Source organism: Calidris pugnax, unplaced genomic scaffold (genome assembly GCF_001431845.1).
Source record: "Calidris pugnax isolate Ruff unplaced genomic scaffold, ASM143184v1 scaffold156, whole genome shotgun sequence".
Lineage (NCBI taxonomy): Eukaryota > Metazoa > Chordata > Aves > Charadriiformes > Scolopacidae > Calidris > Calidris pugnax.
The window spans coordinates 1,577,238-1,602,837 of record NW_015090889.1 but is presented as its reverse complement, the minus strand read 5'-3'; the positions used below and the strand labels follow the sequence as shown (position 1 = coordinate 1,602,837).

General features: G+C 35.3%; 1 protein-coding gene across 5 annotated transcripts in view; it reads left to right on the top strand.

Annotated features, from left to right (window-relative positions):
* The window catches only part of NIPBL (Nipped-B homolog (Drosophila)), a 152,851-nt gene that overhangs the window by 88,157 nt on the left and 39,094 nt on the right, over positions 1-25,600 (top strand). For 3 of the 5 annotated variants that reach the window (XM_014947585.1, XM_014947586.1, XM_014947584.1), the window contains 6 exons: positions 6,751-8,286; positions 19,104-19,286; positions 23,044-23,241; positions 23,446-23,517; positions 23,604-23,693; positions 24,926-25,029. In XM_014947585.1, coding sequence (XP_014803071.1) covers positions 6,751-8,286; positions 19,104-19,286; positions 23,044-23,241; positions 23,446-23,517; positions 23,604-23,693; positions 24,926-25,029 — 2,183 coding nt within the window. Of the gene's footprint in view, positions 1-4,128; positions 4,261-6,750; positions 8,287-19,103; positions 19,287-23,043; positions 23,242-23,445; positions 23,518-23,603; positions 23,694-24,925; positions 25,030-25,600 lie in introns of those variants that run through there. The other 2 variants (XM_014947587.1, XM_014947588.1) reach the window with 2 other exon arrangements.

Below are 25,600 nucleotides of genomic sequence, written 5' to 3'. Positions count from 1 at the left end.
CCCAGTAATAACATATTTTTTTTTTTCTGGGACAGTCAGTTCTCTATAATGGATTTAAAACTTGATAAGGAAATGGAATGTATAATTAATAAACCTTAAAAGTATTTAAGCCCAGCATTTCTATAGTTTATAGTCACTAAGTTCACTCTGATATCAACCTAAGAAAACACAGACCTTTTGTTATTATCATGCAGTATAAATGTTACTGGATCTAGTTAATTGAACGTATTTTTGAGTCCAAGGTATGATGTCAGAATACAATCAACATCTGGAAGGGAGATTTCAAAGTCATTGCTTATTTCTAAAATTAGCTGTTTATACAAAACTAATTGGATATGTTAATCTGTAAGTGATATATAAAATCTTTGTAAGTGATATATAAAATCATAGTCTTTGTTAAGTCTACTGTTACTGTGTTGTACTTTTCTTACATGCTGCATTGTGTATTTCAAATTAATTGCACTTCAGGTTTTGCACAGATATTTTAACAGTTGAGTTTACAAAACATAATTATTCACAAAGCAACAAGATGGATAAACCTCAGTATTTGTGTCAGAAAAATCTATCTCATAAATAAAAGTTGTATTGTTTGTGAAAGAAATGTTAAATTCAGGGAGGTTAAGTTAGAGTTTCTAATCTCTAAATTTAAAGTGTAGATGCTGGATTATACTTTTCTGCAGCTTAATTCTTATTATTTTCTAGTGCAATATTTGTTTTATATTACTATAGTTGACAGGGTATAATGAGTAATCAAGATATCCTTAAGCAACAAAATCCATAAGATCACATTTCATCCTCAGTTACGTTGATTTACATTATTGTTATATTTAAGAATGCAAACAAAACTTTAGCAAAATGAAGATTCTGAAGTCTGCAACACCCTAAGGCATGTCAGAGACTCCTGTCTTTCTGTTTTATCCTGAATGAGTTTGGACATCGCTCCTGACGTGCTTTCCTTTTTTGCACAGTGACCTGAAGTTGGATAAAGTCTTTTAACATATTGCTAAAAAATTAGCACCTGTTTCTGTTCAGATTCTCAGAAATCCCTTCCTCTGAGCTGCAGCAGTGGGAAGCCCTCTGGTCTCTACTTCAGAGACTTTGGAATTACATTTGTTTCTAGGAAGCTTTCTATACTTGTTTCGTGACTGTACTTTCTTAGTTTCTTCTGTAAGGGAGCAAGCAGTGAGAATAAAATTTTTGACCTGTGTTTACTGACTCGCTCCTTCAAGTGGAGGAGCTACTACTGTGGGACTCTCTTCTAATGATGGGAAGAGTTCTGTAGTTGTTCAAGTCTTTGTTTATTGGAATATGGCTTTGGGGGGAAGTCAGGTGAGAGCAAGCTGGCATGGTCAGTAATGCTGAATGTTCATGAAGGAGTATAAAGATAAGAATGGATATTTGTTCTCTTTCCATTCATAGGTCGTCCATCAGTACCATTAAAGTAATTTTAAACCTTCCTTGTACCCAGTTTACATTTATTTGTTTGGATTCTTGTGGCCTACAGAACACTGTTACAGGGCACTTGGACAACTTTGCAGAGACCTGTGAAAAGTAACTAACACGACAGTTGTCAGTAAACATAGGTTTGTTATTTAGACATGCAGTTACATGTTACCTGTTGAAAATTCCTAATCTTGACTGTTAGCTTAAATAAAATAAGCTTGTAATTGGCCTCTGGCTAGCTTGTCTCTGATGTCGTTAAAAAATGGAAGGTTTGACAATCAGTATTAACTGCTTAGGACTGGTATATTTGGTTTAAATTTATTCATTGCTGATTTAAATAATTCAAATCAGTGGTATCTTAAACGAGTGGAAGCATATCCCAATAATCTCTGAAGGATGTTAGAGCTTTAAATTATAAAAGTCTTAGTTGTGATACTTTGAAAAAATGAAAATTTGTACTGGAGTCATCAAAATGGTTCATTCAAAATTCAGCATTAGAGGATCAATCATCTTTGTGTTTCTGAAGAGGAGTCCATTCACAGTTAACCCTCTTGGATATGGAGTATCCGATTGAATCCCCTATGAGATGTAAATGGGGAAGTGATAATTTATGTGTTGTGTCTTCAAGATGATTTGAAAATCTCTAGATTTTAGAGTTGGCCAAACAGCATCAATATAGTGGAGAGTGTAATCGTTCTGCTGAAAGCTTAGTATGGTTGTTATTTAGGCATATTACCTTTTCACAGATATTTACAAGAGGCCAGTTTCAGTTTGCTAGGACAAGCAGTTCTAGAAGTTTTTAGGCTATCATCCTATTATAGTAATTTGTTGAAAGAGTTAATCTGGAACTGAAGACAATCATCAGATTTGCAAGAAAGCAGTAACATTGGAGACTTCAGTACTAATGGTGCTCTGGCTGCTGCTTTGGAAAGATTTCAGGTCAAATGGAAGAATGGAGATACTCCTTTAATACAGCTCCTCTCATACAGCAACTGCCCCTATCTCTTTCTCAGCTTCCAAGTCTATCCATTTTCAGGATGGATATTCTTCAAATCATGATTGACTTACAATTTCAGCAGAAACGTATTTGAAGATATCTGTGGTTATTCAAGAGCAATGGTTTTTTTGCACAAAGGTTCTACAATTATTAGTTAATTTCTAAATCTGAAAGTACTTGTCGTTTTGACACACAGATATTTCCAAAGCTGAAGGCCACAACCTGTCTCCAGGAATAGTGTTCATTAAGAGGGCAGGTGAGAGATAACCACTTGGAAATCCAGCTAATCTTTTTACCATTTCAAACTTGTGGTTCCTGTAATCTTTTGTTTCTTGCACCACAGTGACCCGTTTAATTTGACAGAACATCTCTGCCATTTTTTAGAATAAGGTAGCTTGTGATCTTGCTTTGAGTGCCAAGGTACTGCCTTTTGGTGAGCGTGTTGCAATCTAAAGAGAACATCTATGTGGACTTACCAAGCCAAAAGGATATATACGTAAGAGAATAACTGGGATCAGACTGCTCTCAACTATCATAAACTTATACAAGAAATTGAACAAAATGTAGATCTATTTTGGATGTATCTACGTTCTTAGAGTGGGGAAAGGAGTGAATAATGTTTCTAAAAAACAAAGAATCTGAAAACAAGAAACTTGGATACCTGATCTCTAATATTGTCAGAAAGCTCTTTGGTATCTCACTACATAGTCCTTTTATTATGAAACCTGTACATCCTGATCACACTTTATTGGTCTCAAGAGCTTGTGAGCCTTGAGAGCCTTTTGTGGCAAGCTTTTAATCTAGGTCTGCAGGATTTGAAAGAAAAACATTAGTCTGATATTTTGGCAAAGTCCTAGATCCTGATAATAAGAGACAATGCAACTATCTATGGAATGAAGTGGATGAAGGTTGGATACTGATGCCTTGAAGGATACAAAGTATATTTGAATGGACATTGAAAATTCCTAAGTTCATTTGTTTGTCAAAACCCAAAGGGGTCTTGGGACTCATGCCTTAATGAAACAGATGTATGCAAGCTTGGATATGCTTGATTGTAAAAGAGAAGATAGGAAGACGTCCGTTTTCAGAGGGTAATTACTCTCTCCTCTTGATTCTCCATTGATTATTTTATATTGTTCAAAGTGATTTCAAGATTTTATAAAGCCCTTGAAGCCCAATAGTGTATTTCAGTTTTCAGATTTCTGCGGCTATCATGGCAACTTCAGAAGTTTTTGTGCTCATTCACTGGAGTTTTTTCATTATGTTCAATGAAGACAGTGGTACTATGTACTCATCCTACTTTTTATGCCCTAGTTCAACCCGGTATTTTCATATACTTGGGCCAGCTTTTATGTCCTAGATCAAGAAATCTCAAAGGCAAAACAGTAATGATCAAGTCTAGTTCTGAGGATCACCATCAAGATACACTGGAAATATGAAGAAATCTGTGCATAATCTGTAACTCTGTCTGCAATCACCTTGCCATTTAGGAAAAGAAAATTTTGAAGGTGTCCCTTTCTTCTCAGATAAGATGTCAGCATGCTGTGATTATAAAAACTTACTAAAACCTCAGTATTCCATTGTCAAGAGAAATAAAGAAGGTGCATCAGAAGAACTCTGTAATTAGATGGAATATGTATGCCAAGTTGTGATGTGACCATCTACTTATATGTTCTCAACTTACAATTTGACGTTTTGGATGATGAAGAGCAGCAACATTTTGAGCCTGGTCAGTTACAGAAGTTCAAGCGAGAAATCGGTCCTACTTGAATTTTTTTGCTTGTTTAATCTTGGAGCCTTCAGCATGAGGGCTCTGAAAGGTGAGTTTTGGTTGATCCAGCTGCAGCTCCTGGCCATCTGCCTTGCTCCTATAGTAGGGGTAGTAGAGGGAAACATTTGCTTGCCTCTTAACTGACTTGTTCAGCTGGGTAGGGTAATGCAAAGCACCGTCATTAGTGCATTAAGGTGATGCATTGGACAATGAAATGCACTTGTGGACATGTGTGTATTCCTTTCTGCTAGAGGTGATAAACCTCAAAGGTATGGGACAGATAACTGTTAACAGTAATGTCTTAAAGGCTACTGTTAGATCCGCTATCAGAGCGTTACAGGACTTTTTTAGTGGTGTGGCTGACGTTTCTGGGTTAAAAAGAAAAAGCTGACTGACTTTTTCCCAAGAACACAAGTTTCTCAATTTGCATCTCAATTTGCATTTCAAAAATTGAAGAGTTTAATTGAGAAATAGGGTAATGATGTGTGTGGATGTATGTGTATTAATGTATACTTTTTTTTTTTTTTTTTTTTTTTTTTTTTTTTTTTTAAATCAAATTTGAAACTTATTAGTCTGGAAGCTTTTGCTTCATGACCATTCCTAAGACCTGCCATGAGGCTTAGCGAGACCAAAGCCTTCTTAGTCACAAGAGAAGATGATATTTTTTTTTTGTCACTGCATGAAGGTTTTGAAAGAATATATTTGTTTTTATCAGTATTATAGGGAAACTAATCTATGTAAGTTCTCATAAATTCAACAGTTGTGGTAGTACAGAAAAAGCAAAAATCTCCATGCTAAAAAGCTGCACCTTTGATTTAGAAAATGTATTTGCTTCACATATCTAGCATAAGGTTGGCAGGCATTTCTACAGGTTTTTGCTGAACTTTGTAAAGTTCCTTATTTGCAGTCGACCAGTTTCTACATGGAGCTTATTGTGTCTGTCTTTACTGTCTTCCAGCCATTAAATGTTGTACGTAATTTTCGAGTTTTAGGAAGTTAGAGAAGTACACATAGTTTTGAGAATGAAAATGATGGGGAAAAAAGCTGCTTCTCATCACTAGAATTGACTATGTTACTACTTGTTATTGTCGTCTAATGTTAATTTTGGAGATGATTCTTCAAAGTTTTAATTCTTCTAATAAGATTTTTCTGCCAGTGTAGAAGAAATTGGAAGTCATAGTTCTGGTTTACAATTTGAAAGGGTGTTGTGTTTTTTTTTTCCTTGGAGATTATTTCCTCATTCCTTGATTGCATCCTCCTTACCATTCATTCTCCTGCTCCCAAACGGAGAGATGACTCATTGCATCTAGTGAGAAGGCACCACAAATCTAGGCGTGAAATAAGTTATTTTTCTTATGTTGCATTTGAGAACAGATCTACAACAGAGTTTCCAAGCCATGTTTATTGTTCCTTAAACTCGAAGTCATATTCCCTGATTACAGAGAAGGTCATTGTTTTTTTTGACATATTACACAATGATAATTGAGAAATGAGAATATAAAACTTAGTGCAGGTAGGGCCTTTGGTTGTCATGTTAGAAATTAGTTCCAGTTTAGGGTACCACATTGGTAATATGAGTCAGTTGTAGTTTAAATGAATAGAACATACTCTTTTGGATACTTTAATGTGCTTCTCATTTCTATGAATGCTGCCAAATTAAAGGGGGTGTGGTTGGCTCACTTTATTTTTCTGTATTCTATTTTTAATGATTTTTTAGTATAAACTGAAAGGCTTACTGCAGAGTCTAGCTCTTAACACTACATAAAATTATCATTGAAGATTTTATTTCATCTATGAAAAGCATTATGGTTGCAAAAGCAAAAATACTCAAGCTTTCAAGTGTGTAGTGACCCCTCCACCTAATACACATGTATTATGGTATAGACTCCAACTCTTGGTATGGTGCTTTTCTGCAAAGAGAAGCATGGACTGTTGGAGTTATTAAATAATTTTTCTTCATTGTTTTTGTGTTCCCTGGCTAAAATATGTGTGAAGTCAACTGATGCACTGAACCAACTAGGGAGAACTTCTCTCTTAATCATTGCAGATCCTTGCTTAGTTCATGTATAATGAAGCAGGCTGAATCTGCAGAAGAGAATCTTTTCTAATAGTATTCCTCAAAAAGTAGTTGTGGAGGTGCATCTTTGTCTTTGCAGACTTTTGCTTCAAGTGTAACTGATTAGTTTGAGCTTTTTTAATGGATTATTTTTTTTTGGTCTTTGTGGACTGCAGCTGCTTGTTAGATGTTTCTCTTGGGATTTACACAGGGACTTTGATTTTATATGTTTTGAGGGTGGGTTTTTTTAATGTTTAATTGGCACCTGTAGTAGACTAACATTGAAAGATAGTCTGAGTACATAAAAAAGTATTAGCTAGAGAAGTTCTATTCTTGCTTTTAAATTCAATGGATTTTGTTGTGTGTGCATGTACGTGCTGAGGAAGATTAATTGGTGGGAGTGGAGGGGAATGGACATTCTTGCTTGGATATTTACCAGTCTATATATATATAACCTGTGATTTTTTTTCTTTTAACTTGCAGATAAGCCCCTGAAGAAGCGAAAACAAGAAAACAAACCACAGGAGGCTGGAGGTGCTACTGGAGGAAATAGAGCAGCTTCTCAGGAGACAGGTTCTGCAGGAAATGGGGCAAGGCCAGCATTGATGGTTAGTATTGATCTGCAGCAAGCAGGAAGAGTGGACTCTCAGGCAACAGTAACTCAGGACTTGGACGCTATCAAAAAATCTGAAGAAATTAAGCAGTATAATGATGGATTTGTGTGTGTTCCCCAAGAAGACACTGTTGGAGTTCTTAAATTTAAACCTGAAAACCATCCTGAGATTTTTAGGAAAAAGTCAGACTTTGAGGGTCAGAAGACGGATATCCAGCAAAATGAAAACAGACAAATGGAATTTCAGCAAAATGAAAGCAGACGGTTGGAAAGTAAACATGAGAACAAACAGTTAGAAGCTAAATATGAAAGCAAGCATGAAAGAGGACAAATGGAAGTGAAACAAAATGAGAACAGACAGACAGAATCAAAACAAAATGAGAGCAGGCAAATGGAGATGAAACAAAATGAGGGGAAACAAAATAACGGCAAACAGGAAATACGGCAGAGGCCCGAAACGCCAAAACAGAAGAGTGAAGGCAGGCCTGAAACGCCAAAACAGAAGAGTGAAGGCAGGCCCGAAACGCCAAAACATAGACATGATAATAGGAGGGACACCAGTAAACCATTGTCAGACAAGAGAATTGAAATATCAAGGCATAAACTAGATGTGAAATCTGATCCTTCAAGGGTAAAACCAGAAAGTAGATCTGATCCAACAAAACAAAGGCCTGATGGGCGTTCAGCTTCTGATACACTGAGGCGAGACCACGATAGCCTTAAACAAAGATCTGAGGACAGGGGGGAGCCAGAGAGGTACAGAGGAGATCCATCCAAGATTAGAAGGCCTGAATATTTGAGATCCTCAAACAAAAATGAACATGATTCTAAGCATGGTATTAAATCTGATGGTTCAAAACCTGAAAAATTTGACAGAAAATACAGACATGAGTCTGGTGAATCAAGGGAAAGGTTTTCTTCTGGGGATCAGAAATCAAGACCTGACAGCCCTCGTATTAAACAGGAAGGTAAAGGGGATTCTAGTAAATCAAGACCTGATAAACCTGGTTTTAAATCACCCAACAGCAAGGATGAACGAAGGACAGATGGTAATAAGAGTAAAGTAGATAGTAATAAAGCACATGCTGACAATAAAGCAGAGTTTCCCAGTTATTTGTTAGGGGCAAGGTCTGGCGCATTGAAACATTTTGTCATTCCAAAAATCAAGCGTGATAAAGATGGCAGTGTTACTCAGGAGTCAAGGAAAACTGAATTTAGAGGTGAACAGAAGGACAAAGTAGAGAAGATTGGGCTAGTTGAAGATCTAAATAAAGGAGCTAAGCCTGTAGTTGTCCTTCAAAAGCTTTCTTTGGATGATGTGCAGAAATTTATTAAGGATAGAGAAGATAAATCAAGGGGCTCTTGTTTTAAACCTAACAAGAACAAGTCATCCAAATCTAATAAAGGTAAGATTATTTTTTTTTAAATACTAATTGCGTTGTATCTTTTACACTATTGTTCTTTTAGGTTTGCTACTTCTGTAGTTAGAAATTAAACACAAACATTTGATAGTTTATATGCTTGCTTATATGGTGATTTCTGAGAACAAAGTGAAACTTGTCTATGGGCTTGTCATTCTTGGAAATGTTGCTACAATGTACCTGAAATGATTTATTTACTCGGGGCAAGTACATAATGTGGGAACACATAAATGGTCTTAAACTAATGTAGCTAAAGTACAGCTAAATCTGGTAATTTATCCAGTGAAACATAATTGCTGTGTGAATGAATTAATGTGATTTAAGTGTGTCTGTATAAGGGACTGATACTACTGTAATCAAATAAGCGTGTCTGGAGTGGTGGGAAATACTACGTCTACAAGCCCTGAGATTCTTTTGTATTTTCAGTCAGAACTGAAATGTGGTTTCCGAGGTATGTTTTGTCACCATGCAATAAGTATTCAGTTACAAAGTCCCAATGTCCCTCTTGCGCTAGAAATACAACTGTTGGGGAGCCTCCACACTTGAAACTGTGTACTAATATGATTACAAGATGTTTCTGGGCTTTAGGAGAATTCAGACATCATTGTCTCTAGGGTCCATTGTGTACAGAAAGAGGAAAGGAACTAGTAAACAATTGGCTGGCATTTTTGAATAAGTAACATGGGCAGAAAATAATTCAGAATATCATAAATTCGGGATTAACATGTTTTCTTAAGTAGTTGATCTGATAAGAAATTATGCAGGAATCACCTTTGTGAATGTATAAATATGTTTATGTGCACATGTACAGGTGTTCTCTGTATATTTAATTTATTTTGCTATGTCTGTTTTCTCTCTACTAGACTGTTTGTATTAACTCTTAAAGACTTAATAACTCAGGATGTGTATTACTTGTAAAATATTAGCCTCCTTGTTAAATATTTTCTCTTCATCCTGGAAATATAAACATTTCCCCTGTCCCTTTTTAAGATTCAGAACAGGCAAAGTTCCCACTTCTAATAATAGATATCTAGAGTTAGACATAAAATTTTGACATCTTTGTTGTCACTTTAGTCTAAAGATTTCAGATTAAACCGACATGTTCTTTATAGGGAATGCTAAAAACGTGCTGATGGAACTCAGCTGTAGTCTCAGAAGGATAGATTTTGAATTCACACAGTTCTATGTGCAGAAAATCAGTAATTTATAGAGCCCTCAAAGCCATACATGGTGCATGTATGCTTTCTGAAATGTTTCTGAAGGACTTTTCAGTAGTCAGTATTGTATGTGGTTATTTATATAGAATGTTTTCAGCAATGTATAAAGGTTTTAATGTCTGTTGTCTGATTGGCGTGGCTCTAGTAGCTGTGTCACATGAGCAATGCATTAATTTTAAATTCAAATTTATAACTTTTCTGCAATGTTTTTGTGTATTTTTTGATTTCTGAGGTCATACATTTCTACATTTCTTTCATACTCTCAAATAACTTGGAACTTATTTTCCAGGGAAAGAAAGTGTTTGAATCTAATATCAGTCTTTTTGCTATTGTATTTAGAATAAGATTCTTACAATGGTACTAGAAATATACTTCATGGAAAGAATAATGCTCTAACTATGTTTGTCTTACAAATCAAGTTTTGAGTATTCATCCAGGCAGTGTTTGGAGAAAGTGTCTTTGAACTTGAGATTTTTCATGCATGCTTTCAATTTTCTTTTTTTTTTTTTTAATGGCCCAACTTCCTGGTAACTTACTTCCTAGGATATATTATGCTAAATGACTACATGAATTCCAGTGCTTGAAATGGTCATAATTTATAAAGCTATCTCTTCATAAGCCAAAGTCTCTTTGTCAACAGCTGACTGATACAGAAAATATTCATGTCATTGCCACAGTGTCCTCGCTCCCCTTAAGAGAAATAGTGTTCACTGTTTTACTGTGTCATTTTAGTTATAAACATTTTAATACACTAGAAAATGTAATTTTCATAAACATTCTTGTTTCATAAACATTCATTTAGTTCATCCTATATGTCTTAGTAGATTATAGCAAATCTTTCTAGTGTTGCCTTTTAGCATCATTATTCCACTTCTTGCATCCCTCTTATTCCATGTAGTTTAGTGTATTTTGCTTTATGTTTCCTTATTTTACTTCCTTGTAATTCTTGTCCTTTGTTTTTGCTTTCTCATCCATCCCCCAATCCACTCCCCCCCAAAAAATGTCATCTTCTGGCTTTGTCACATACAATATTACTGCTGTTATTTATCTGGAATCCAGTAAAACATAGGATTAGATCAGCTAGTTCAAAACACTATTTAGATAGTCATTCATTCTTAAGGGACTAATGCCCATTCATTGTAAAACCCAGTAAAATTGACTTGTCTTAAGCTAAAATGAATGTTTTGCATACTGAAAATCTATATAACTTCTTACATTGTTTCAGTAAATTTTAAAACCATACCTTTATTGGGTATGTGAATAAGCTTTGCATTGAACTGCAAAATGAAAAAGTAACACTTTAATCAAATTTTACAGACAGGTTTGAAATTTTGTTGTTATTATATGAATGGGAAGAATAGCTGTAGTATGTGACTATTAGTATTGAATCATCCCAACAGTGAAGAAGCGACTTTTTTCTCTCTCTCCTGATAATTGAGCATTTTTCTGAAAGATTCAGTCTAACTCAGTGGAAAATTATGGATTTTTTTTTCATAGTATTTTTATTAAGGGATCTTGTGGTGAAAATTTTACACTGTTTTGTTCAGGTCAGAATGAATTGTAACATTTTTTCTTCTGGTTTTAATATCTGTGAATGTCTTTAATCCTGGTTTTGACGCAAATATATGTTGTTGCGGGATCCATGAAACTTTTCGAGTTTGTGCCTGCAATGAGGAGGTCATGTTTGCAATCTTTTCTTTTCAGAGCTTCAGTGAATACCTTCTCTGCTGCTTCTTAGAGCTGTACTGGTCAGCTATGTTGGGATGAGAGTTGTTAACAGTTTCACAGTTACTGCATTCAAGACAAGACAGATTTTCTGTTGTTGAAGTATGACATAAGTAATGACAAAAATTGTAACTGTCTGTGTCAGGAGATGTCTAAGTTGGTTTCTGATAAGTTTGAGGGATTGCCTTTCCAAAGTAAGCATCATATATGTAATGAAGTTTTAGTTCTAGGACACATGAGTGCATGTTTCTTAAGACTTGTGCAGAAACACTTTTTGGGGTCTTCCAGTATCACCTAAAAAGAGTTTGTTGTTTAAAAAAAAAAACTTGATCGGAATTCTACTCCTTTATTATGTAGATTGTTGTAGGATTTTATTATCTGTGGAAGTTTAAACGCAAGTTTTTATTGCTCACTACAAATCTTCCTAAATATTATACTTGCTGCATTCTCTGCTGCTGTGAACTGAAATTTGAGTGAAGATTTGCCATTTCTTCAAAGGTGCTCTTCATACATATTCTTACAGGATCAACTAAAAAAGTCACTGCTTAATCATCTTCATGTCATAGAGTTAAAACAATGCTTCTAGATACTTCTGTATTCTGTGCTTGTGTGGTTTTGTTTGTTTGTTTGTTTTTTAAATTCCAGGTGACTTTTTCAGAGGCTATAGTAACTATAATTTGGTATCTGTGTATCGTGATGGTCCATCTTTGAGTTCTAGCACTGCTGGAAATAGTCTCACTTGTGAAGCAGAGTAATCATTAGGTACCCATCTTCTAGGTAGGAGTGACAATAAAGTGAGTATGCCAGGATGAAAAGCTGTATCCAGATTGTGTTGGCTCAGTGAGCCAACTTGTGTTGCCTCACACAGACTTCTAGTTCACAGCAGAGCTACTCATGCATGAAGTCATGAATGTACTCTGATACAGCTGAAAACTGTGGACAAAAAGGGAGTATCAGTTTTAAACATTTGTTTAACTCCTTTGTGTATAGGACTTCTATAAGGGCAAAATTGACAAACTTTGGAGAAAAAATAGATCAACAGATCAAGCAGATTTTAGTCTTCACTCAAATTTATTTCCAAAATAACAGTCTCTTGATGCTGAAACGGGCACATTGTTGGACTCACTGAAGTCAGTGGGGCAAGCAGCTGTGCTGCAAGGAAATAACTGGAGTAAAACCGTATTTCCTTTGGAGAGGAAAAGGCTACAATTCAGCTTGCTTACTACAGATTGTGCATTTGTAAAGATAACAATTGTGAAAGTCCATAGTTCCACAAATCTGAACTTTGAAATCACTGTCTTGGAGTTCCCAGTAGCAATTACATTTGCATGTGGAAAGGCCGGAGTAATAATCCACTAAGCATCTTGCATGTGCCTGCACTGCAAGCTGGATCAAGCGTGTCATAATTTTCTCTGAAGTTCTTCAGAAAATTATGCCACAGAGAAAAAAAAAGGATGTAATTAATGGTTTACAGCAAGGAGTTTATAATGATTCTTCTCAGCTGAACTCTTTAAAGCTTGTCTAAAACTCTAAATTTGACTGGAATTTTAGGGAAAAAAAAAATAACTTCTATAAGAATTTTACATTTTTCCTGGTATTCCTCTTTTCTGAGATACTGATGACTACCTCTTTTCAACTTGACTAGAAGAGGAGCTGGCTGTTTCTTGTGGCATTAGAAGTAATTAAAGATAAGTTGAGTTTGGAGATGATCCATTTTTATATACATTTTGTCTATTTGGCCCTGATTAATTTTTTTCTCCTTCCTGGATCACAGTTTGAAAAATATTCTAGGCATTGTTTAATCAAAAGCCAAAACTAAACTATATATAACCTATTAAATCTAATAGGCTAAGAAGATCTCATTTCTTCAGCATGCTTTGCACTGGGATGGATTGTTCCTACTTGCAGGAATTTTTTAGGTATAGTGTGTCTGTCCTATCCCAAAAAATATGCTGGGATTTGTACATTCTCTCAGGGGCCTTCATTTTTGGTGCTAGTTTTTCAGAAGTAAATGCTGCATAAACTGGTATGAGCAGACAGCAGGAATTCAGCCGTTGCATACTTTCTTGTGTTGATCTGTGTCACCAGTACAATAGGAGACATTTCAGCACAGATCTTTGCCTGGAGGCTGCTTTAGTTATTTCCTACTTTAGTCTTTGCCACTAAGGTAAATATTCTGATTCCTGTTCCCATAGTTGTTCTTGAGTTTTCTCTGGGTGGGAAGAGCGAACATTGGGTGTTGCACGTCTAGTTCTTGGCAGCAACAATAAATTTGACCAAACCCACTAATTTAATTGTACTTTGTTTCATCCAGAATATAAAGCTTTGTCTGTTTGCAGATTTAGGAGTGCATTGTTTAATTAGTTAATTTTCAAAAAATTACTTTGGCACATGTGAGTGATAGAAATTTATTACATAATTTGTCAGAACAATTTGTTGAAAGTCTGAAACTGCCTTTGATTTGTGGACGTTGATGCTTGATCAGGTTCCTCTTACTTTTAGGAATAGCTAGGGCTATTTTACATAAATAATTTTTGCAACAATGCATTGCAATATGTAAAAATGTGGGCCAGCAATTTGTCTGACTTCAGTTACAATATGCAATGCAGACCTGTTCATGTGTCTAAGTATCTAAATATGGATATTATTTCTTGACTTATGTGCAAGGATATGTGCTCAAAATCTTTGGTTTGAATTTTCTTCTAAACAAAGGGTAACCTTGGCAAAACACGAATAGGAGAAAGCTTCATATTAGCTTCTAGTAAATTATCTTTTCTGTTGCTCGACATTTTCAGCTGTTTTAGTCACCTGTTTTTGAGTTAGAAAATTTAAACTGTTTACTTGAAATTTTGGAATTTATTTTTGTTCCATGGGAGTATTACCAACAAACAGAAAAGAAAAGAATGAGAACTTTTTTCCTTCAAATTACCAAACCATTCTTTGCATCAAATAAAGGTTCTTTAAATATATGTACCCTTTATTGTCTTATGAACACCTTTCCTGTAGTATTTTATATTAACAGCTAAAAGAGCAATCTTTTGCTGTTGTTGCTTTGGTAATTGAGTTACTTTGGAGAAGTAAAACAAGCGTAGCTTCATGTGATATTTTCAGTGATAAAGGCTGAGAACATTTCCATGACAGAGTGAGGAAAAAGCAGATCTTCTTGATGTGCCTATAGTCACAGATCAGATGTAAATAATGACATTTGTTTTCCTTATTCTCTGCAAAGATCCTGGTGGTATTATATTGCTTATATATGAGTTTTTCTTTTATGAGAAGAAAAATTACGACATGTAATTTGATTTTATTTAGTTAAGATATTTTTTCCTATTGTGAGGCCCCATGGCTCAGTTTTTGTTTTAATCGGGACACGTAGTTGAGAAAATGCATCAATCATAAAATTCAGATTCTAAATATCAATAGTAAGATACAGTTACTTGCTGTGTTTTGCAGCTGTACAAAACACCTTAACATTTTAATAAAATACATTGAGTTGGCTTATATTTAAATCCATATGTTCAAAACCAATGACAGTGAAATACAAAAGCAATCCCCTGACACTGATTCAGAAAAGTGAGGGGGTTTATGCAGCACTGCATTTATTTCAATTGCCAACCTTGCTCCATTTTTCTCTGAGTACTGCTATATTTTTTGTGAAGTATCTTGCAATGCTAGACTGCTCTAGCCTTCTTTTATCAGTTTGTTGGGTTTTTTAAATAAAGACAAAAAGCCAGTGAATAGTAATAAGGAATAAAATAACTTGTGGCTGTAGTTGCCGCAGCAGCCGGGTAACTTGAAGAAATCATTGATACTGATGTAAAGCTGAGTTCTTTTGGCATATTGGTTACATTCCCAACTCTCTGCCTAGATCATTCAGGTTGCTCTTTGAAAATCTTGTCTCTCCATTAAAAAAATGTTTCTTGCTTCTGCAAGTAATATTATGTATTGTAAAATCTTTTTGAATCTGTGCTGTTTAACTGTGGGCAATGATAACCTCAAAGTATCATGAAATTATTCCATTGCTGTGTCCAGATTCTTCTCTGACCCACCAAACTGGCTGGGTCCCATTTTTCAAGGCCAGAGCTGAAGACTGGAGTATAAGCAGGGAGTCTGAACCTCTTCCTTTGTTTAGCCTGTGGCTGAGAGCCTTCCCTTTGTGCCAGTATTGGGGCAGATGAGGAAAAATTATTTTGAAAGATGTGTTCAAGCAGGTTTTATGGAATGACATAGAACATATTTCTTCCTAACACTACTTCTCTCCCTCCTACCAAATGAGTTGTAGCAGGGAGTCCTCTGGGTGCAGTCCCTTGGGGGGTGGTGTGGGCATCTCAGTCTTCCACCCTTTATCTTGCATGTGTGCGTGTGTGAGAGTGTGCGTGAGCTGAGCTCAGGAGTTATCCATCCCTTCATGGATGTAGGCAAAAGGTGAGCCTAAGGGGCTCAATGGGGGGTTATATCCTGTTTATAGGAAGTAGCTGTATTTCCTTCCATAAACTTTAAGGTAGAGAATTGGAGAGGAAAGAGAAAAGTTGCTGGAGTAAATGGACTGCTTTTCAGATTACTTTCATCAGTATTCAATTTGATAGTGTGTTTTTCAGCTGATGATATGGTATAGAGATAAAAGTGGAACTTCTGTCTTACGGCCAGATTTACCATCCTCATACCTTAAATTCCTCTTTGAGAAAAGGATTGTAATTTCGCTGTGTTTCCTGTTCTTGAAAACTCTCAGGGGCACAGAATTATTTGGAGGAGTGTGAAGCTGGTGGGAAAAGGACTCTGATCATCAAGGACTCAGTGTTCCATATAAAGAACATATTAAAGCATTTTAAGGTTAGAGCCTGGTAGAAAGTGTGTCATTAAATTTGCACACTGACAGAGCACAAAAAATTTTCAGCTTTAACCAGTAAGCTGTTCATCAATCTCAAGGTGATCATGTATTTTTTTTTAGATAGTTTCAAAGGAATTTGTGTGGTATTTTCTTTTAACTGTTTTTGAAAAGTAGTCTATAAACTGAAAAGGCATCAGCATGGGTTTTATAACCTCATGTTTGTTGCCATGTGACTGGATTCTTATGATTAACTGGATTACCTTAAGTATTTCTTTACTACCCTGAACAAATAAAAATTATCTTCGTTATAAAATATAGAGGTATAAAAGAAGCAATTTAGTAAGATGCTTCTAGTGAAGATTGCGTTGCCCTGACTCAATGTAACATAAGTAATAGAGTAAAATAAATATTAACAAGCTCTTGACTGGAGTCCCACAGTATATAATACCGCTGGATTATGGATGGGGAGTCCTTTTCCATATCAGAATTGTTCATACATGTGCAGTCATGCTTAACTCCTTTGTACTGCATGAGTAAAACTTTTTAGATTTGGTCATTTACAATCTTCAGCTAAGGAAACTGGGCATGTGGCAGACTTGCTCGAGGGAACATTGTGACAGAAACAAAAACTTTAAACAAAGCTTATAGAGAACTTTACAATAATTTTATTTGTTCTCTTTTCTGCTGTTCCCTACTTGAATAAAGAAAGTTTTGCATATTCCCAAGTGAAAGAAAAAAGTGTAAGTTTATACAGTCATCTGAAATGTCTGGAACAGAAGAGGGCAATTCAAGCATTGGTTGTATTTAGCACTGGAGAACATAGAAAACTAGAAACTTTTGAGAAGGAAATAAAGTTATTTTTCCAAATATTTAAAGTAGTTACTTTTTTTTTTTTTAATTGATATTCAATGAATACTGCAGTAATTGAGTTATTTTTAAAGATTGAGTAGTGCTCTACCTGAGGAACAAGACTGAAGACAGATATTTTTTGATTCCTTGATAGATATATAGAAAGACAGAACAGGTATTCCAGGGACATAGGAATCATGTAGCCTATGATTTTTGTTTGTTATTTGTGCATTTAATGCAACTTTTGTTGCTTTACTTGTAGCTGACTTTTGCAATGTCCTTGTTTGGCCAGATTTCCTGTAATCTTTGTTACGTGTGTAGTCCTGCTGATTTTAATGAACAGTGTATAAAATTGAGAATATGTGTTGGAGATCTGAGGCCCTCTAGCAGTGTCACCTGTGAAAATTGTCTTAAAACTTGTGTATGTGAATTTTCCTGTAGTCTGGGGCTGGATGTAAGCTAAGTCTCTTCAGGCACTGTATAGGCATACAAAAAGACATGAAGCATTAGTGTGGGGACACCAACGCTCAGGTGCACGTCTAGGCAGCATCCAGATTAGGCCTGGCTGTTACCCAGTCAGCGGTTGGATCTGTCCGTGCTGGCATACTTGTGCCTGTCGTCAACCAAGTCTCCGGCCTGCAAAGGGTAATCATGTCAGAGCAGCACAGTCAGCCACACTGTGAAAGGTTTTCTAGCATTTTTGAGAGTAGCATTGAGAATTCAGGTAACTTTGGCAGGTGGAGATTATCCAAGGATGGCAACTTAAATAAATAAGAGCAACCATAGCACGGGGGAAGCATGGACAACTTTCGCTATCAGTTTTGCTTTGTAGATACTTCCTACCTCAATTCAAAACCTCCAATATTTTAAGTTAGATCTTTTTTAAAAATGCACTTAAATGAGATGACTTGCTGAACGTACTTGAGAATTAAAGCAAAGTAATCTGATCATTTGAGGCAATTTTAATGGAGGTAGATATATGTGAAATCAGTAATATATGAGCCCTTTCAGAAATTTTGTTGTTAGAAACTGTTTTCTCATAGTATGGCTCTTCTAAGGACAGTTAAAGATGTTTAAAGAGGGAAAGAAAAAAAGAAAAAGGCTTGGAATAGAAGGTAGGTTATTATTAAAATAAATTTTACAACGTAATGTTAGTGATGTAGTGAATGCAATTATAAAGTGAATTTTCATCCAGAAGATGATTCTTTGGAGGAGAGTGTGTGTGTTTCTGTGTGTGTGTGTAGCAGTTGGCAGGTGGGTTCCTTTTGAGATAATATAGTGTGTCCTGGGAAGGAAAGACAGGTGCTTATGACAAAGGTATTTGTTTTGTTGTTGGAAAAAGGTTAACAATTTAGTCCGATAACCAAGAAATACTTTTCAATTAATTTGGTTTCATTGTGTCAGTTGTAAAAAAATCTTCTTCATTGTGATTGCATGTGGATCTAATCGTAGTTTCAAGATGTGATGAGAGTGGTGTGATATTGTCTACCTGTTCACCTCTGTGGAATAGAAACCTGATGTAGTCCAGCTAGCTGTTTGCCTATATTAAATAAAAATCTTTCAATTTAGCTTTGTAAGAAAAAAAATCAAGCACAAATTTGGGTTGCGTTATAAAATAACTAGTAGGGAGTAAGAAAAAAATCTGAGGAAGAGGTTGGGTTGTCAATCATTTGTCCTGTACTTAGGGATAAGACCCCAGAGGTTCTGCTGCAAGTTGTCCCTCCTTACTGGAAAAGAGAAGATTACTTTCATGTATATGCTGAATAATATGAATGAGAATAAACAGAACTGTTAACAAGGCACAAAGAATCCTTAATTTACCTACACTGTTAGAAAACCTGTTAAATTTGGAGGATGAACTGAACTAAGACTAAATTTTGTGAAAGTGGAGCAGGGATATCTTTTTACAAAGGAAACCCCATTTATTTGAATTTGTTTGTGTTTATATGTCTGACAAAATATATTATTGAAGGAGATGTGTATGCAATTTATTGTGTTAATTTCTAATCGTAGTGTGAACAGTAAATGCAACTTTAAAAATGGCTGTCAAATACATCCAGGTATATCTAACTGTGGTATTATTAGTGGATATACTGTAAGTGGTTCCTGAGAAACAACTGTAGTGTTGAGCCCTTATTTTTGTCTTCAGGTTCACATTTGCTCTTCTTACTCTCCATTAATAGGTAGCATAGATCAGTCAGTGTTAAAGGAGTTGCCTCCTGAGCTCCTGGCAGAAATTGAATCCACCATGCCACTTTGTGAACGTGTGAAAATGAACAAGCGCAAACGTAGCACAGTTAATGAGAAACCAAAATATGCTGAAATCAGTTCTGATGAAGACAATGACAGTGAAGAAGCTTTTGAATGTAAGTAGTACATTGTTCTGTTCCTACTGCTAAAGAAAGCTAATATTTTGCTTTTAAAAAAGAGATAGGTTTTGGTGTTTGTATTTTTTTTTTTACATACCCTAAAACATATGAAAACAAGTTTGCTGTCCTGACAACTCCTTGGCAAAGAACCCTTTTTTTTTCTTTTTAAAGAAAAATTACTTGATTTCAGTTTGTCACTTAAGATGAAAAGGAGCTAATTGTTAAGGCAATTAGGAAAAGAAATTTATGGGAAGCTGTTGCCTAGATATTTTTTTTTTTTTTTTAGTTATACTATGAAACATCTTTAGCCATAATCAGATTAAGGAAAATATCCTCTAAAACAGCACAGAAAACTTGCATACAAAGGTATGCAAAGAAAAATTTCGATAATGTTATATCATTCTTAGTTTTATTGATAAGAAAAGTGAGGGATCCCTTCGTGAATTTTTCTGACATGATAAATCGAGAATCTTAGTGACCAGAAGTTTCTTAAAATAGTTCTTCTACTATTTGTCTGGCATATTGCTTGAAAAACTGGAGCTGCTTTTGGCAGGTTGTTAAAATACCATTTGCTGATGATACTATTCTGGAATTAACTGTTTTCAAAGGAAGAGAGGAAGCTGGTAATTAGGATTTTGCTGTGCAATTGGATAAAGTTCTCAAATGTTAAAACATTGTTACATGCCTCTCTGTCAGGAAGGGATTTCCTATTGCAAATAAGAATATGGTTACTTTGTCACTATGGTAGTTCAGTTAGCCAGCAATGAAAAGAAACTCTGTTAAAACAGAGCGAATCAGTTCAGTCCGAGGTAACATCTTAGCCATGTTACCCATGCTGGGCTACGGAAGTGCCTATTGGTGTGAACCTGAGAAGGCATCTTGCTTATAATGCTTTTTTTTTTCCCAGGGTTAGACTCTTTCCAGCTTTGCTTACATAAACATCTTACCGAACATTTGTAAAACACAGTGTTTTGCTTTTTAGTCTTTCTTAGGGTCTAAAAGAGAAAGATTTGTTTTTTCTTCTTTTTAATATGCTTCAAGTTCTCATCCAACAAATACACACTGCTTATGCACACATACACATCAGAAGTATAAGGATACCTCTGATATTTATCAAAGAAGAAGTAAAGAATGTAATTTTGTTTCTTTGCTTTTCCTTTTAATTATAACTGAATAATGCTGCTTTGAGCATGAGTATGAGATCTTGAGATAGTTTGTAATCAGTCTTGATTATGGCAGAGGATTAATGATGATTTACTTCATTCAGGATTCTGTATTCTCTGTTTACCATATTATATCACCCGTTTATGGTGTTAATACTCTGTAACAGTGAAATAAAAAATAAATAAGTAAAGCAAAATTATTTAAACTGGTTGGGAATGGAGAGAATTGTCAAGAATTTCAGATACCTTAACCTACTTATTAGCCACAGTGGCAGTTGAAATTCGTAAATACAAAGTAAAGCAAATTAAGGAAAACTTTCACAGTGATTATATGTTTTAATATATCCAATTAAGAGATCTAAACAATTCAGTGAGGACACCTAGTTTAAAATTATAATATTTCTCAAAGGATAGTGTAGAGCCTAATTGAATTTAAATTAAACAAAATGATCAAGGCAATGAAAGTTATGTGACAAGTACACTGAATAGATTTGTATTGTTTCAAATGTGTATTTCAGAATTTTTGGTTGTCTAAAATTGAACTTTAAAAAATGTGAAATAGTGATTTTTATAGAAGAAATTTGAGTATTTAATGAAGAAGTGATATTCCATTAAATTTAATGATGAGAAATCAAAAATTTATTAAAACATTCTCATACAATAAATGTTAAATGTGTTATTGCATAAATATTTGTCAGAATTCAGAAGGAAATTTGGTATATTTACATTCCAAATAGCCTTTATTTAGGTGTAAAATCAATAACTCTTGAAATTTTGTTAATATTTAAATTTTTAGTAAATTTTACCCACTTCAAAATAGATTTTTATAGAGCAGTGATTGTAAGTAGCTGTTCCCATGTTCATCTTACTTGCCTTGCAGACCCAGTACAACTGTAACATATTCTGTTTTGTCATGCAGCATTGATAAACTGGTCAATTTAAAACTCTGCTGGAAAGCAATATTGAAGTTACTTTTCTCATGGAGATGCAGCTGGGGTCAGAATTCGTCCTGCAGAGATTAAATTGTTACTGACGATTTGTAAAGTGTGGCGACAGACATTCTGTGCCTCCACAAAATACTGTCTCATGGGGGAAAAAGAATCAGTTAAGACGTGTAAAGTCCTTTCCTAAACCAATTGCTTTCTTCTCCAACATGCTTACTCCAGGTGTCCAAGATGGCCCTCCATTTCTTCAATTGCAGTTAACAGGCAAGCATTTTAGACAGTGTCAGTAGCTCAGGCATCACAAACATGACTGTACTGCCTCCAGTCTGATCAAGAAGAACTACTGCTCAAAGCCTGAACTGAGTTATTACCTTGAAGACTTGGACCACCTCTGTACAGAAGTTTAGTACTATATTTTCAGAAGTGGGAGCCATCTAGGGTGCAGGGCAGAGCATTTTGTATCACCTCAGGTTTAATGTGGTGTGGTTTTGTTTTGTTTTTTTTTTTTAATTCTGAGCCTGGGCTGAGTATTGACTGTATCCTGGTAGGTGTATCAGGTGTGACTATATTCTGGTATGTTTCCTACACTTCTCAATAAACTGAGGTTGAGGGAAGAAGTTGTCGGTTCAGTTCCAGTTCTGTATAAACTTGAGGAGACTTTGGTAGAGGCACACAGATGTCAGGGCTGTGATGTGCAGATGTTCTGGAGTTGTTCTAATCTTCACAGCACAGTCTGTGTTAGACATCTATTTGCTAGCCCAGTTATCCTATTACATTAGATAATGGAGAGCTGGCTGACTTAATTGATGAAGCTGCCTCCTCCTCCATATCTGTTTCTATTACATCTTAGCACCCTCTCCCCTTTGAAAATAACATTCGACTCACCCACTTTATTTCACCAAATCTCTCTTTCTGTATAGAACATTTATCCCAGTTTGTTCAACATTCATTTCTGTTGGGCTTTTTGTCCTGACTGAAAACTGGTTATAATGATCATCTGTGTTACTGACTTGCTGTCTGGCCCAGACTTGTGACTCCAGCTTTCTTCTTTACACTGAATTTCCTGCAATATATATCATACAAAATTTTAGTTGTCTTGTCTTGTTGCCAAGACATTGCCTTGTCTCATTGGCACTTGATGTATTAGATGGGCAAAGTAATCACTGAATTGGAATTTGAACACTGAGTCATAGATAGGATTTAGATAACTGAAGAAGTTATCTCAGTGCTCCCATATGAAAGGATAGGACTTATTTTCATTTATTCCACTTCCATTACGTAAAAAGACAAATGCCCTAGAAATGTGTATTTTTAAACGTTTTCTGGTGTCTTTGTCAGTTTCAGGCACAGTTTTCATGTAATCAAAAATAAATCATTTGAATAATGCCATAACAGAATTTTATGTAAGTTTTAGACCGTTTGTTTTAGGGGAGACAATACAATGGGTTTTAACTTGGAAATCATAGAATGATTTAGGTTGGAAAAGTTCTTTATCATCAAGTCCAATCATAAATCTAACACTGCCAAGTCCACCACTAAACAGTGTCCCTAAGTGCCACATCTACATGTCTTTTAAATATTTAAATATATTTAGTTTTGAGCTATTAAAAGTAGAATTTTTGTACTTAAAATATATTTCATTTCTAGCTTCTCGTAAAAGACATAAAAAGGATAGAGATGAAGCTTGGGAGTATGAAGAACATGACAGAAGAAGTGCTGGTGACCATAGGAGAAGTGGTCACTATCATGAAGGAAGGAGGACTTCTGGTAGTGGCCGTTACCGTAATCGCAGTCCCGATGATTCTGATATGGATGATTATTCTCCTCCCCCTAGTCTCAGTGAAGGTAACTTGATTATAAAAAAAAATCGATTTTTCCATAATTCTACTGCAAATTCCATAATACTAGTGCGTTTTTAACAGATATGTTAAACATTGTAAAAAAAAATAAATCTTTACATACAGCATTGAATATAATTGTAAGAAATGTAAATAATCCTTTATTCATTTTTGAAGAAGTATTTGTTTCACTCTTTATTGTCTTAATTAGTGGCCAGAAAAATGAAGAAAAAAGAAAAACAAAAGAAGAGGAAAGCTTATGAACCTAAACTAACACCTGAAGGTAATTTTGGAAGATGTATTTTCTACAGTTCGTATTTTCCATTTTGTATATAAAATAATTATTTATACATTTCTTTTTTTCACCAGAAATGATGGATTCTTCGACTTTCAAAAGATTTACTGCTTCAATAGAGAATATTTTGGAAAATTTGGAAGACATGGATTTTACAGCTTTTGGTAATGTGTCAGAAATTTTCAAATGCTTTCCCTAATTAGAAACACAAGAAACACAAAAAAAATTCTCTCTCAATATTTTCAAACTTCCTTCTTGGTGTCTTCATTGCCTGTGATACATGCTAGGTCATACTGCATTTATGCAAGGTTTGTACCTTGAGTGGTGGCCTTTGGCTTTCCAATTTCACTTGCTGCTGTAGGAAGCAGCTCCTCCTTCCTCCTCCCTGCAGAATCCAAAAGATGCCTAAATCATAGTGAAACAAACAGTAGTCGCCTGGAGTGGAAAGGATACCTTTTTGGGTTGTCATTAGGGTGTTCTGTCAAACATATATTTGTAAACAGCACTAACATAAGATGATTCTCTTGCTAGTAAAGTCTGAGGCGCATAATTTTGCATCTTCCCTTTGACCCAAGAGAGCTTGATTATTTGATTCAATAATAATTTGACTCAGCTGAGTCCTTATGCACTTGGGGGGTGAGGCACTGAATCATTGTGTGCTCCTTATCCATTTCAGTGGAAAGCCAGCCAGCTTAGCGTAAACATCTGGGCAAGCAGTTAAGGTTAACCAAGGTGACTTTCTGTGGATAACAGAGTATTCATTAATTTTTTTCTTATCGTTTTTGTCACAGGATTAGAACAAGGGGAGGAGCACAGTAAACAAATCACTACAGTCTTTAAAGCAATAGTGCATACAACCTTGGGCTTAAAAGGGAAGTCATTGGATCTTTCTGTGTCTGGTAGCATCATGGGCTTTTGTAAGGATAAATATGATTAAGACACAGTGTATCCCAAAGTATTTTATTGCACATGTGTTTTTCATTTATTGCCCTTCCCCAGATTTAACTTCAGAATTAAGACTACAATCATTTGAGAATTTTTTTTTTACTGAAATAAGGGTGATGGCACTAGACTTGGAATAAATGGCTTTTGCTATATTAAAAATTTCTAGTTTATGGCTTTCAGAAATGGATACTCATGTTAGGCTGTTACATTTCAGAACCAATCATATTTAACAAGTAGTCATTGTTTTAACACAACCAAAAGTTGTCGTCATCACTTTTCATAAGGTGGAACTACCAGATGCTAACTATTTAGAACTATTAGATGCTAGCTGTTTGGAAAATCAGGTCTTTTTCTTCAGTTGGCTTTTCCATATTGGCTGCAAAATACTGGCTTCTGTGAAGTCTAGTTAGAAACATGATTGTTAATTTTTTAATTTATTTTTTCTTTAAAGGTGATGATGATGAGATTCCCCAGGAGTTGCTACTGGGAAAACATCAGCTTAGTGAGTTGGGTAGTGAATCTGCAAAAATCAAGGCAATGGGCATTATGGACAAGGTACATTCTCAAAGTCTTTAGCTCTTTCTGAATATATAATTTTGATAAACATACAAAAACTTATGTCCCCTGTAATAACATTCCACTCTCTTCAGGTGTGCGTGTGACAGATACTGTGAACAGTTGTGCTTTTACTGACTTTGCTGAAGTGCTTAAAAAGTTACCATATCTTAATTGTTACTGTCTCTGAAGCCGAGACGGTGTTGAGTGATCCTCTGTGTCAATGCTGACTATACACCAATATGTAATACCCATGCCTCAGCAATAAAATCTAAAATAATGAATCTACTTTCACAAAAGCATGTCAACCTATAGGCTTTGCTCCTTACAGCTGGTGTTGAGCAACCACAGTAACTAAGAATCTGCTGGCAAAGTAAAAAAACACACCCTTTCTGATATATGGCATCAGCACAATGTAAAAGTATGATGTCCAGCCAGCATTGCACTGAATTGCCTGCTTTCTCTGTCCTTACAAAAAGGCTTTTTAAGCTTATAAGGTGTAACACCACAGATGATAAGAAGGTTAATCTTCTGTAGACTGCATATTGTGGTTTCTTGACCATATTCTTCC